At 38.7% G+C, this 13,369-nt stretch overlaps 1 protein-coding gene across 1 annotated transcript in view; it reads left to right on the top strand.

The window, feature by feature from the left end:
- MTIF2 (mitochondrial translational initiation factor 2) overlaps window positions 1–13,369 on the top strand; it is a gene marked incomplete in the record, with an annotated part of 1,010,271 nt that overhangs the window by 184,369 nt on the left and 812,533 nt on the right. Inside the window, 2 exon segments of the mRNA XM_044055171.1 lie at window positions 10,284–10,444; window positions 10,551–10,727. Coding sequence (XP_043911106.1) covers window positions 10,284–10,444; window positions 10,551–10,727 — 338 coding nt within the window.

The following is a 13,369-nucleotide window of genomic DNA, read 5'->3' on the forward strand; positions in this document are numbered from 1 at the left end:
ATTACACTGTCTAACCCTCATTGCATCCTTCCTGTAGCTCCCTTGCCTTTATTTCATTAACTGAAGAAAACCTGTCCTCAGCAACAGCTCTAAATGATTTCTTTATGAAATGAAGGGCCTCCCATACTGCCAGAGAATCACTCTTCATTTTGCTTACCTATTTACTAGTGACTGATTTTTTATTTGCTAGTGATTGATGATATTTTCTCCATATTTATTTTTATCTTCACTTGTTGATTCTGGTACAATAATACTGATCTCTGTTTATACCACTCTGATTGAATTAATTGAATTCTGCTTTAATGTATATTTTCTGTATATATTGCTGTAATCAAACAAACTAGATTCCCGCTTTTATGTATATATTCTGTATATGTTACTATATTTACTATCTGTAACACTGTTTCTGCTTCTGTACTAATTAATGTTTATATTTTTTCTGTATCTCGTTGGAGCTTTTCTCCCTGGGCCTCCACTGAAAATGGGCTCTTTTAGGCCCAGTGGACTTATCCCGGTAAACAAATGCAATAAATAAATAAATATTTCCTAACTTAATCTAATAGTTCACATAATTCAGAATGGACTTTCTTCCTCTCATACTGTTCTGTACTTCCTCTAATCCTTCTGAGTTCTCTCCTTGACAGTAAGTCTAAGCAAATCGTTACAGTACTCCTTCCTGTGCTCATCCCATTATTCTCTCCTCGTATAAAATACATACTAATTTTAATCTAACTCTATTTTTACCTTTACCGACAATGATTCTAACAAATATGCTGCTTTGTGTACTGACTGCACTAACCCATCCCACTATCTGTCATCTCTTCCATATCAGTAAATAATACCCCTAATAACTCACATTTACCACACAATAACTCATCTCAGGTCTCCCACAAACTATCACTTTACCATTCTAGTTTCTGTGAACTTTTCATATATAAATCAAGTTTGTCCTTACCAACAAAAATTACAGTAAAACATATGCTGAAAATGTAAATGGCTCTACATTTTTATGTACAATAATTCCACCCAGAAACTCTGTGATGATGTTCACCCAACCCTGGACCCACTAACTAGCAACCCATCTGCAAATGCTTCTATAACTTAGTACTTTGTCTACCTCTGAATCAAAATTCCTGCGTCTAAATATAACTGTTAGAAGTGTATGTAACAAAATCCAAGACAGTCATGCACATCTAACTACTAAGTCCCCTGATACACTAATTACTATTGAAACCTGGTTAAAGAAAGATATATTGGATAGTGAAGTCATCCCTCTTGATTTAAAAAACTCATTCTCTACAGGAAAAACGAGTGTGCTGTTGGTGTTGCCATTATCTACAAAAACTAGTTAGAAATAACCCCACTTGTCAGTACAGATACCAAATTTAACAGTACAGACCTCTGATCTTGGTCTTTAAAATCAAGAGTAGAAAGTCTGTGTATATATCTTAGCTATTTACTACCTAGTAACAGTATTTCAACAGCAGAAGATATCCTTTACTGAATGTGTCACCATATTTAACAAGAAGCTTACACTAGCTATTCTCACCATAGCCTGGTAGCTGATCAACATTAACACTTTCTCAGAATCTATTAACTTGTATGGCTTTACACAGCTAATCACCTCCACCAACTAGAATCAATAAATATAACACACTCAACTTTAGATTGGGTCCTTACCAACAAACCAAACGCAACTCAAGCATTTGTATGTCTGCCAGATGCACTGAGACCACCTCCCCACCTGTGCAGAAAGAAACTACAGCATCTAGTCAAAAAACATACTGTGTAACCAAATATATAATACAACAAAGTTTAACAAAGACACATTTATTAGTACTGCAGCTTAATGCTGCTAACTTGCCTCTTTAATAAAATGTATATAAATGTTCGTAATAACCTAGTATATATATAGTAAACGCTCAGTTAATCAGAACTTAAGCAACCAGAAAAAAAATCAAAGAAAGTCATATTTTCATGTGTTGCACTTTCTGACCCCCCCCCCCCCACACACACACACACACGCACAGAAACATACCTTATGTTTTTAGAGTTTTAATCTTTTAAAAGGGAAGATAGGAATACATTCCCTCTCTCCCTAACCAGAGAACATGTCAAACCAAACATAGTGTAGGGTACAGTATTAGTCAGGTCTATTTTTAATAGTAGCTCTCAAGCAACCAGAAACTACAGTTATCCAGCATCTACCAGTCCTCATGGGTGCTGGTTAACTGAGAGCTTACTGTAAGAATAGAGTGCGTGTCAAATCAAACCCTGCACCATAGCTAAGCTAACTAAAGAAACAAAAACAGCATGCTTGAAAGAGAGAAAGCCTGGAAAGACTACCATAAAAGCAGAACACAAAGTACATTTCATTCAGAATATAACCTACTAACCTCTTCAGAGGGGGTACTTGGACAAGGCAAAACAAATAGTGGTGGTAACATTGCCATGTCAGTATACTGATGTTGCAGTATAGAATGGTGGGTGTTTTGAATGAACTCATCACTGTGGTGGTGAGGGCATTTCTCTCACGATGGCTTTGAGTACTGCTGCCATGACATCAGCCTAAGATATCAGTGGAAAGTAGGACTGATATGAGATTAATTTTACAACTGTAGTTGATATCCTGATGGTTTTGGTCTGATTTATGTTTGTGTTGGGAAGGGGGACATTTCTAGGTTCCCTTATTTAGTTGGTTGGTAACCGAGAAGGTGAGCTGGTCCATTAATGGCATAAAGTAATTCTAAAGTTGTAGCACAGTAAAGCATTACAAGACTGAGTCAAAGTACTTGGCTGTGTGGTGCAGAGGGATAGCTCACTTGACTGTAACCCTGATGACTTGATTTCATTTAGCAGCTTGGGTGCTGGAAGAATTGGTGTAGTGGAGGGCACAACTTTTTGTCAGCACACCCACACAGAGGGAGGGATTTGGTGGGTCCTCGGCTGTTTGCTTTGATGTTCCAAAGGTAAGCAGCTGCTGTTTGACAGCTAGATCACGATTGTAGGAGGGGAATGGATGTGGCTACCAAAGCCGGGATCATGGTAGCTGTCACAGGACACGTGGCAGTGTATTTGGTCCTCCTCAGGAAATGTTGGTCACTACAGCAGTGATGCAAGTATCTTTGTCACTACCAAGGAGGTGGACGTATGCACTTAGAATAAAAGTCTGTTATGCCTGCTTTGTTGATTGCTATACTCCAGACTGCTGTCAACTGATAAGGGAACTAATGGTTTGTGGTAGCTTTTTCCTGGAGGGGATGAATCGAAATAAGAGCTCTCACCCTAGTTGAGAATGTATGACTGTCCATGATAGAAGCCTGATGGTCAGCAGGCACAGGGGCAGAAAAAAACACTTTGAGGACAAAAGTGCAACATTAAATCTATGTTATTTACAGTAACTGATTCTCTGCTATGTTTACATTTTATTTATTTATTTATTTACTTATTTTACATTTGTTTACCAGGATAATCCGTCTGTGTGCAAGCTCATTTTCAGTGAAGGCCTGGGGAGAAAGGCTCCAGAAGTACAATTTGCATAGGCACTGGTACAACAGGAACAAATACATTGATATAACAATGTGAGTACAAATGTACTTTGACATCATAGGCATCTCATCAATATTAGAGGCTCAAGTAATAGTATACATTGACATACCATAAGCATTGTTTAATGAGTCCTTTTTATATAACATAGAAGGCATTTGAGGGTAGGTTTAGCTTTTTAGTCAGGTTAGTATAGGTAGAGAAAGAGTAGAGGTGGGATAGGAGAGCCATCAGGCATATAAGTAGGGGTTCACAGGTAGCTACTGTTTTTGTGGGGGGAATACAGGTTGGGGAATAAGACACACAGGAAAAGGGATTAGCCTGGGTTGATACAGGAGTAGATCCAGTTGCTATATAGGTGGTCTTTTAGCTGTTTCTTGAATTGGGTTGTATTTGTGATGTTTAAAATATGTTTGGGAATTGTGTTCCAGATTTTAGAAATATAGTGGGAGTAGAGGGTATACCCAACCTTGCTGTTGCTTTTGGAAACTTGTAGGAGGGTTTTATGTGCAGATCAGAGTTGAGGAGTATTAGTATATGGTTGGATTAATTGTAAGGCTGGGATTCTGTCTTGCTGGTATACTAAGTGGTGGCTGGTAATAAGCTGGATATAGGTCAGGTGTTGGGAGAGTTCTAACCATTTTAATTGCTGTAGGGAGGAGTAGTGGTGGGGGCCTGTGTGGGGAGTTAGTGCAAACTTGTTTATTTTGTTATAGCAGGATTTGAGTTTGTAAAGTTAAGTTTTGCTAAGTGTGGTAAGGATGGGGGAGGCATAGAGCAGAGTGGCTAGGAGGTGAGTTCTGGCGATGTCTAATCTAGCTAGGTATGTAAGAAAAGGCTTAATGCAGTACAGCCAAGTTTGATGCGAGTTTTATTAATGGATTGAGATGGGTAACTGTTGAATTTCAGTTAATCAGTAATAACACCTAGTAACTTGATTTGTGAGATGGCGGTTATGATTGTGGTGGTAGTGGAATGTATGTGAAAAGAGGTTGGGAGTGTGGTTGATTTGGTGGGGAGAAAAAGCATCAGCTTGGTCTTGTTTGGGCTCAGTATAAGGTTAGCTTTGTTTAGCCAAGATTCTACTTCTAAGAAGGATTGTTGTGTGATGTCCTTTAACTTTGATGATAGATCCTGTTTCCACCTAACAGCTTGTCATTTGGTTAGGAAGCTGTGGAACTGTGCTAGGGTAGAATGGCTAAGGTTTAAGGTGACTATCTCTGAAAGTAGTTTCTGGGGTAAAACTGTGTCAGTGGGCTTGGAGAGGTCTAGAAAGATAGCGGAGACAAGTCTGTTTTGGTTATTGTGGTTGTTTACTTTGTTAGAACTGAGGGGGGAGGTTGTGGTGATATGGTGGGGGTGAAAACCATGGTGAGTTAGAGGGAGGAGGTTGTTGGATAGAAGGTCATTTAAGGAGTTTGGTGTGGATGCATTTTTCAAGTATTTTAGAGAGGGATGAAAGGATAGTGATGGGTCTGTAGTTTGTGAGTTCTGTGGAGTTTCTGCCTTTATGTAGGGGAGTGATGTAGGAGCTTTTCCAGAGAAGGGGATATACTTTTTGGTGATAGAGCAGTTGATGAGGATGGATAATGGGGTATGCGATGGCTTCTGCAGCAGTTTTGATGAATTCTGATGGCAGATTGTCTGCGGCAAGGCTGGTGGATTTGAGTTTTTTTTAAGAAGTTTGTTTATGGTGCGAGTTGGAACAGGTTTAAAGGAGGTGTTTTTGAGATCACTTTTGATGTTTGGGATCTTGGGTGAGGTAAATTGGTTGTATTTGAAAAGAGATTGTATTGTTTAAGAAGTAGAAGATCCTATAGCCTAACTATGACGTAGCCAAAATGCCTATTTAGAGGATCTATAATCTCTCTGTATTAAACTCAGTACTATTTTCCTAGGTGATCTAAACAGTCGAACTATAAACTGGGAAACCTATATCGCCACTAGTGCGCAAGCACAGAGATACTTGGACTTTGTCAATACAAATGCCCTGGAACAATTAGAATAAGTACCCACTAGTGGAATAACATCTTGGATCTTGTCCTTTCTAATATTGGAGAATGTTGTTCCATTCCTTGCGTAACTTCATCACTTAAGTCTAACCAATAAGCAGTCTCCTTGAAAATAAAATTGAAAGCAGAGATCCCTTTTACCCAAGGTACCATTAGAAATGTAATGCAAACTACCTGCTCCTAACGCATGGAGTTTGATGGGGATTTGAAGCTTGCATGTTAACTTCACTGAATATGCTGAAACATATACCACCACTCTATATCACCATGTAAACAGCTGCATAGATGCAGTTGTACCCCATAGGAACAAGTGCAGGGCAAACCTCAGAAACTAACCCACTTGGTGGAACCATAATATCAACAAGCTTTGTAATAAAAGAAAAAGAATTTTGACCAAAATTAAGAACAGTAATTCTGAGAATGTTAGAGACCTTGTCACTGAAATAGACAACTCAGGGGCTTAATAAAATCCACCAAAGCTAAGTTTGAGGCTAAAATAGCTACCCAGACCTAAGTGCAAGGCATGTTTTAGTTATGTTCATAATCTCAAAAGTCTGATGCAGCAGTGCTGCCACCTAATTTTGAAAGATGTTACTTACACTTAGGCTGACGATATAGAGAATCTACTGGACGTTTAAATTTAGTTCTAACTTTACCCGTCTCTCCCTCTCTCTGTCCCTCGAGATATACTTGAAACTGGCTTGCCCCCAGCTGTGGCACAAGACAAAGTCTTTAAAGTGCTATCAAAAGCTAAAAATACTGCATCGATGGGTCCTGACAGTATCCTTCGATGCATCTAAATTAGCATGAAGTAGAATTTAGCCACACTCCTAACAATACTTTTCAGTTCTAGCCGGCATACAGGTTTTGTACCAAGGTAATAGAAAACAGCAAAAGTCCCGTGCATAAGGGAGGACCTTACAAGTCTGAACAGCCTCAGATGCAGAGCCATTGAAAGACGTATCGTGGAACTAATGAATCAGGACATACGGAACCTCCAAACAGTGGATCCATCTCAGTTTGGATTCTTCGAGGGCAGGTCTTGCTTACTCAATCTGGTGAATTTTTTGAAAAGGTCATCAAAGCAATGGATGAGGGCAAAGCAGTACATACCATATACTTTGACCTACCCAAAGCTTTTGACGCAGTTCCCATCTCAGGCATAGTAGAAAAAGCTACATAAACCATGAATCAAACCCCTGTGTCATCCACTAGATTGCCAGTTGTCTCATAGGACACAGAAAATCAAAATAGGGAAAGTTACCTCCACAGATAGACAAGTCACCGTGGAGTTCCCAGGGTTCTGTGCTGGGTCCTCTCCTGTTTGGCATTTACTGTTCTAAAGTAAAGCCAGTATCAAAAAGCTCTGGCTGACGTAAGCTTGCGGATGACTGCAAGCTAGGAGCAGTCCTTGAATTCCCCCATTGACTCAGCCTTTCTGCAGGAAGATTTGTGCCAAATAAATAACTGGTGCTAAAACCATGGACTGAAACTAAATGCCAAAAAATACATTATTCTACCTTTGGGAAATCATCTATCCCATAGAGCTACCACATTGACAGTATGCTCTTAAGAACCAGTTGTTTGGGATTTTGGAACTTATGTGGACAGTAACCTAATTTTTGAACAGCATGTACCCATTGTTGTAAGAAAGCCCTTCTGTATTCCTCACCTTATAAATAAAGGGATTGTGTCTAGATCTAGGGATGGCATTGTCCCTGTTTACTCAGTTCTCGTTAGGCCAGTCATTGAATATAATGACACTTTAACATGTATCTGTCCAGACATATGCAACAAATGGAATGCCCACAGACATACCTCACTAAAAAGATACAAGGCCTAAACAACATGTCCTACATGGACGGACTCAGAGCCCTGTCACTGTACTCAATATCCTACAGTCTGCTAAGGGGTGATCTGTGTCTGTCATACAAGGCATTATCCACACACAAGGAATTCAAATAGCATCAAATATACTCTGTCTAGGGTTCTAATCGTATTCTGCAACATCAACAAAACGCTTTGGAGGGACAGGTATATCCTGCAGAGGTTACCACTGCTCTGGAATATACTCCCCTTCACATAAAACAAAGATTACTCGTGTCCATATTCAAGTCAACTTGGATCTATGGATATGAAATGGAAAATTTGCCCTGGGACTATCCTGTGTACTACTAATGGATAGAGGCAGCTCCTACATGCTTTATCCCATGCATTTGTCTTCTCAAATTGTCTATGGTATGACCCCATTTATTCTCATTAGGGGTAATATATAATTATCGACCATGGGATGGGTAAGGCAAGTCTATACCAAAATGGGATAGCTTATTTTGAGCATAAAAAGGGTAATTGGCTAGGCTTAAAATTGCCCATAAGGGCAACTGGCTTAGTATTTGCTTGTGAACCTACCCATGAGCTAGATTACATATGACAACCGTTACTAATAGGTTATAGTTATCTACAGTTACCCTCCATCTCTGAAGCTGTTGTTTTAAAGGAGCTTTTATCATAATGAATGATTCACTTGTCTCCTTTTCCAGGGGTCCACATTTTTAGTTCTGCAGAGGGTGAATTATATACCATGACTTTAGTACAGACTGCTAAGAGGTGACCAGTGCCTTGTATGTAAGCCAGTCTCCCACCCTGCCTTAATGGAAATGCTACACATTTACAAGTCAAATGATACAGGTCACTTGCTCAAGGGACCTTAACCTGGTATGTGACATCAATAGAACTTGCTGGAGAGACAGATTCATCTCTGAGGTCACCTCATCACTGGAACAGACTTCCAATGTTGACCTATTTATATGCAATTTGGACAATTGTATGGGAAACCGTAAATTCACCCCAGGGGTTCCACCTGGGTCCCTCTTAGATAGGGTTAATAGGTGCTGGTTTACTGTCTACTCATAACAGACACTCTTGGGAACAAGGGTTAACTTGGCTAGGCTTGTAAGGGCCCCAGGGCCATTAGCCTAGTAACCCCCTATGACTTAAAGGACCTTGAATTTTTGTATCCTTGTGATGTTAGGAACCAGTTATACAGAAATTAAAAGATTGTTGGTACTTCATGCAAGACTCCTTGTTTGCAAATCTGACATGTTTTCCCAGTGTTTCAGAAACACCTAAAATTTGCTTTACCTTAGAAATTATCAGTGCTGCATTTCCATAAATGCTTTCTTTGCTTTTGACGGTGATGTTTCTGTCTGTAGCAGTCAACCTTTATTAATGGATGCAGTTATTCCTCGAGTTTCTTAGAATCTCCACTTTTAAGCATTTTGTCTGTGTATTTACTAATAGACCCCTGCCTCCATCACTGATCTGTCTTATTTTAGTGTAGCCCATTTATTCCTTTTTAGATGGTCAGAGCCAAAGAGAGCATCAGACTTATGATGAAACAGAGATATTTTATTTATGTTGGGATACAAAACTTGAATGGGAATATGAAAGATCCCTTTCTGAGGGCAGAGCATGTGGTGCCTCATGAGGATCATATGCAGACTTCCATATTTGTGACCACTAGGCAGTCTACTCCAATTGCTACATTCAATCATGCATCTAGTCATGTAATTAAGTTCCAATTTCCACTGAAGTCTGCCTTTTTGTACCATAGACTCAGTCTTTCCCAAGGATGTAGAACTGAAGTCACCTGCCAATACCTTTCATCTGGCTGACTCCTCTACTGACTGGGACATGTATGCAAATATGGCACTCCTGAGTCATGGTCTGGGTACATTCTTCAGTATTGTGGAGCTGGTACTAGCAGGCAGTTTTGACAGGGAATTAACTAGTCCCTCTTTTAGGCATTCTTGATGCTTAAGTTTAGAGATGCACTTAATCAGTACATATTGCTATCATTCAGCAGTACAGTGAATCCGTGTACAGCAAAATGTTAATGAGAAGGAATGGAGGAAACTTGGAAAAAAAGACTGGAGACTAGCTTGTAGCAGAAAGTTTAGTATTCACATTAGGAAATGTATTGATACTGATATTTTTTAACTTCAAAATAAACTTTTAATAATTTCCAGTTATTTTAGTTTTGTTTATACATTTGAGTCTGTTTTTTTCTGAAAATATTGAGTTCTGAGGATGTTTTATTTAGGGCAATAAATAATGCTTTGTGTACTAAAGACTGAATTATTCAAGTAATTTTATGAGCCATTTGCTGATGCAAATGTATTGTGATTCAGTATTCAGTCATCTGGTAGAGTTGTTAAGAAGTAGCAGACAGTTATAGGTTCATAGGTATATACTAGGCTAATGGTTACTATGGCCTCTTTAAGCCTAGCCACGTAACCCTACCCAATTGTGTCCCTGTGTATAATGGTTGTTTATTAGGAGGCGATATGTTAGGATGTTTCTAAAGATTATGTGGGGAGTATGTTAGCTTGGGCAGAGTTGCTGTCTACCTCTGTCTGTCAGAGACATGGGGACTAGTTTTATATTTATATTTATATATATATATATATATATATATATATATATATATATATATATATATATATATATATAAATTTGTGTATGTATATATGTATGTGTATATATATATATATATATATATATATATATATATATATATATATATATATATATATATCTATGTGTGAAGTATTCTATCATCTGGTAGAGTTGTTAAGGAAATGGCAGACATTTAGGATGTAGGTTAGATATAAAGACTGACATTAAAAAGGGAAGTGTTCATTCTTTTAAAATTTTTCTCTTTAGAACCCACATAGATGCAGCTTCACAAGTTCCAAGGCCTCCAGTTGTCACTATTATGGGACATGTGGATCATGGGAAGACAACGTTATTGGATAGCCTGAGAAAAACGCAGATGGCAGCAATGGAGGCTGGTGGCATCACTCAGCATATTGGAGCTTTTCTGGGTATGTATGTGTATTTCACATGTACTGTTTGATAAATTCATTATATTATCTGGAAAATTGCTTTGTGTTCAGATACTGAATATTTAAAGACTCTCTTCTTTCTTAGTACAGTTACAGTCAGGCGAAAGAATCACTTTTCTCGATACCCCAGGACATGCTGCTTTCTCAGCTATGAGGGCACGGGGAGCCTGCATAACTGATATTGTTATCCTGGTTGTGGCAGCTGATGATGGTGTGATGAAGCAGACTGTAGAATCGATCCAACATGCTAAGAAAGCAAAAGGTACACAAGCACTAATTATTCATCTCCTGTGTCAAAAAGTGTGAATGCACTGAAAAAGAAACTTGCCTGTTGACTATATAACAGTATAAATCGTTCATTTCTCCATATTCCTCTATGTTGAAACACATGAGTTTGTAGTCGGATGTACCAAAAAAAACTGGGAAGGAGTGTATCCTCCATTTAAAACAAAAATATGTAGAGGTGCTTGTGTGCATATATGCATACACTATATATATATGTGTGTGTGTGTGTATGTATATATATATATATATATATATATATATATATGTGTGTGTGTGTATGCATGCAAATAAAACATACATACATTTTTTTCTTTTGCTTACAGCTGTTCTTTGATTCAGTATAGTTCAGTTTTATGTAGTACCAACTTGATCACAAGGTAAGTGAGCTGGTCTAGTGGAGTGTCTTCGGTAGTCATCTGAGTAATCAAATGTTGAATAATTTAGAGTTTATGCTAAATTATTTATTTTTCTATTTTGCATTATGTAATATGGCCCACAGCATCCTAGGAACATTTTAAACTAATTGTGGCCAAAAATGTACAGAGGAGTTTTCTTGTAATGTCACTTGCAGCTTATAATGTGAAGGGAGAGTGTTGTTTCCTCATTTGCTTATCCTATTAGAACTCCACTTTATGCTGGCCAAGTCTTATGATGATAACACAGGGAGAGCATGGGGTAGCAGCCTGTTAGTCTTTGGTTACTGTTCTACAGCTGCTATGTATATCTTGTTTGTTTAAAATCATAATCAAGGCAATCTATCATCTTACAGGGGGCTTTTTTAAATAAAGAAATTGGTACGTGAATAGGCAGGAAGGTCTCTTAAAAGATCCCATGTAAAAGTAGAGGGAAAGGAGAAATAAAATGAGCAGGAAGCTGGGCACTAGTTTATTTTTGATGTTTCCAACCTTTGGCTGGTGATGCCTTGCATTCATGCTTGTTGTCACTGATGACAAAGATGGTAATACAAGTTCTTTTCAGTGCCCACTCCAGAAAAGGAGTCCTAGGTCGGAACGCCATCACTCTTGTGTTCTAGGATATGACTGTTTTGTGTCCACTATCATGACCTTTGAAGTTGCACTGAAATATGGAAGTCTACTGCTTTCTTCTCTTCAGTGCTTTGCTCACAGCTGAATGTTAAGGAGGCTTTCAGGAGTTGCCCTGTATTCTTTCTGCCAGATTTGCTCCAGTGCATTTGATATTGAGCTTTGCTATATAATGTGTGGTGAGATATAACTGAACAGGTGCAAAGGCAACCATTAAGTCACCCCTTCCTTTAGGGAGTTGCTTAGACTCCTGAGGTTCTCTGTAGATAGTCCTTTTCCTCAGAAGAGAGCAATCTAGTATGAAAAGAAGAATGAGGAGTTTTGTGCCACCATCTTTGTGGCCTACTGGCACCCACAATTTGGCCACTTTCGTTATGAAAAATACAGATATACTGTACAAGATTCTAGAAAATTGTAATGCTGTGTTTTACAACTATACAAGGGAAGTCTGCTTTCTGATCCCATTGGGCATTTTTAGCCCTGCAACCCAGAACATATTTCCTCCTTACTGATTGACAAATAGTCTAACACTTAAGAAAAACAAAGTCTGAGACTATGGACTGGTTTAGCAAGATGAATTGCTCATTTGCATTCTTGAGTCTTCAAGCTCTGACATGCTTATTTTGTCTGTTCCATTAAGAGTACTGTTTATTATATCGGGTGCTGAACATCCTCATGGCAGTATTTGATACTGAAATCATGGAGTCACTGGAGAAGGCCCTTACAACAGTCTACATGTTGCCTGTCGTAATTTTGATTGTACTATACTATGGCTAGAGCAGTAGCTACTGGTACTTGTCTAGTACAGATGGTGTTGCAGGAGCTGTCCTGCTTCAAACGAAGAACTACAGGTCATTATGAATGCTCAGCTTCTTGTAAGTTTTTTTTTGTTTAGGTTTCTTTCTTAAGGCATGATTGAGAACTTGCAGCAGAATAATTGGGCATTGACCAGCACTGATGGTCTTCATGATGCATCTCCATTTTTTCTGCTGCTTCCTTCTCTATGCCAGCCCAATTCATTAGAATAAGTAGACCTTGCAAGTAGCGAAAACCACCCAAATATCAGGCATATTTCCTTACACTTTCCCCACAGAAGTCCTGCAGAGTTTTCCAGAAGACAGGCTACATAAAGCCTTAATTATAACCCATGCAATGATAGTTTGACTGGTAGCTTGGGCACCTGTTAGAACTCTCAGGAGGAAGAGGAGAATGACTAGGCTTAAGCTTGCTTGATCCTTTGAGGAAAGGAAAGATATGTACTAATGACATATTACCAGAATAAAATCCCTGGTATAGACCAGGAATTGCTCAGAGGTGGTTGGGGGGGGGGGGGGGCATTTGATCATGTCACATTAGGTATACTATGCATTACAGACATCCATTGCATATCAAGCCCTTGCATATTAATGATTATGCACAGGGAATCAGATTTTTCATAAATCCTCTCCCTTATTTGGGAGAGAGATTACCACTCCTGGTACAAGCAGCCTTTAACTCTAGGGAATGAATGTGCACTAGAGCAGTGTTTCTTAAACTTTTTGAATTAAAGAACCCTAGTCAAAAATATTTCTGTTTG

This window comes from Protopterus annectens, chromosome 1.part2 (assembly GCF_019279795.1).
Source record: "Protopterus annectens isolate FY-2018-M chromosome 1.part2, PAN1.0, whole genome shotgun sequence".
NCBI classification, from domain to species: Eukaryota; Metazoa; Chordata; order Ceratodontiformes; family Protopteridae; genus Protopterus; species Protopterus annectens.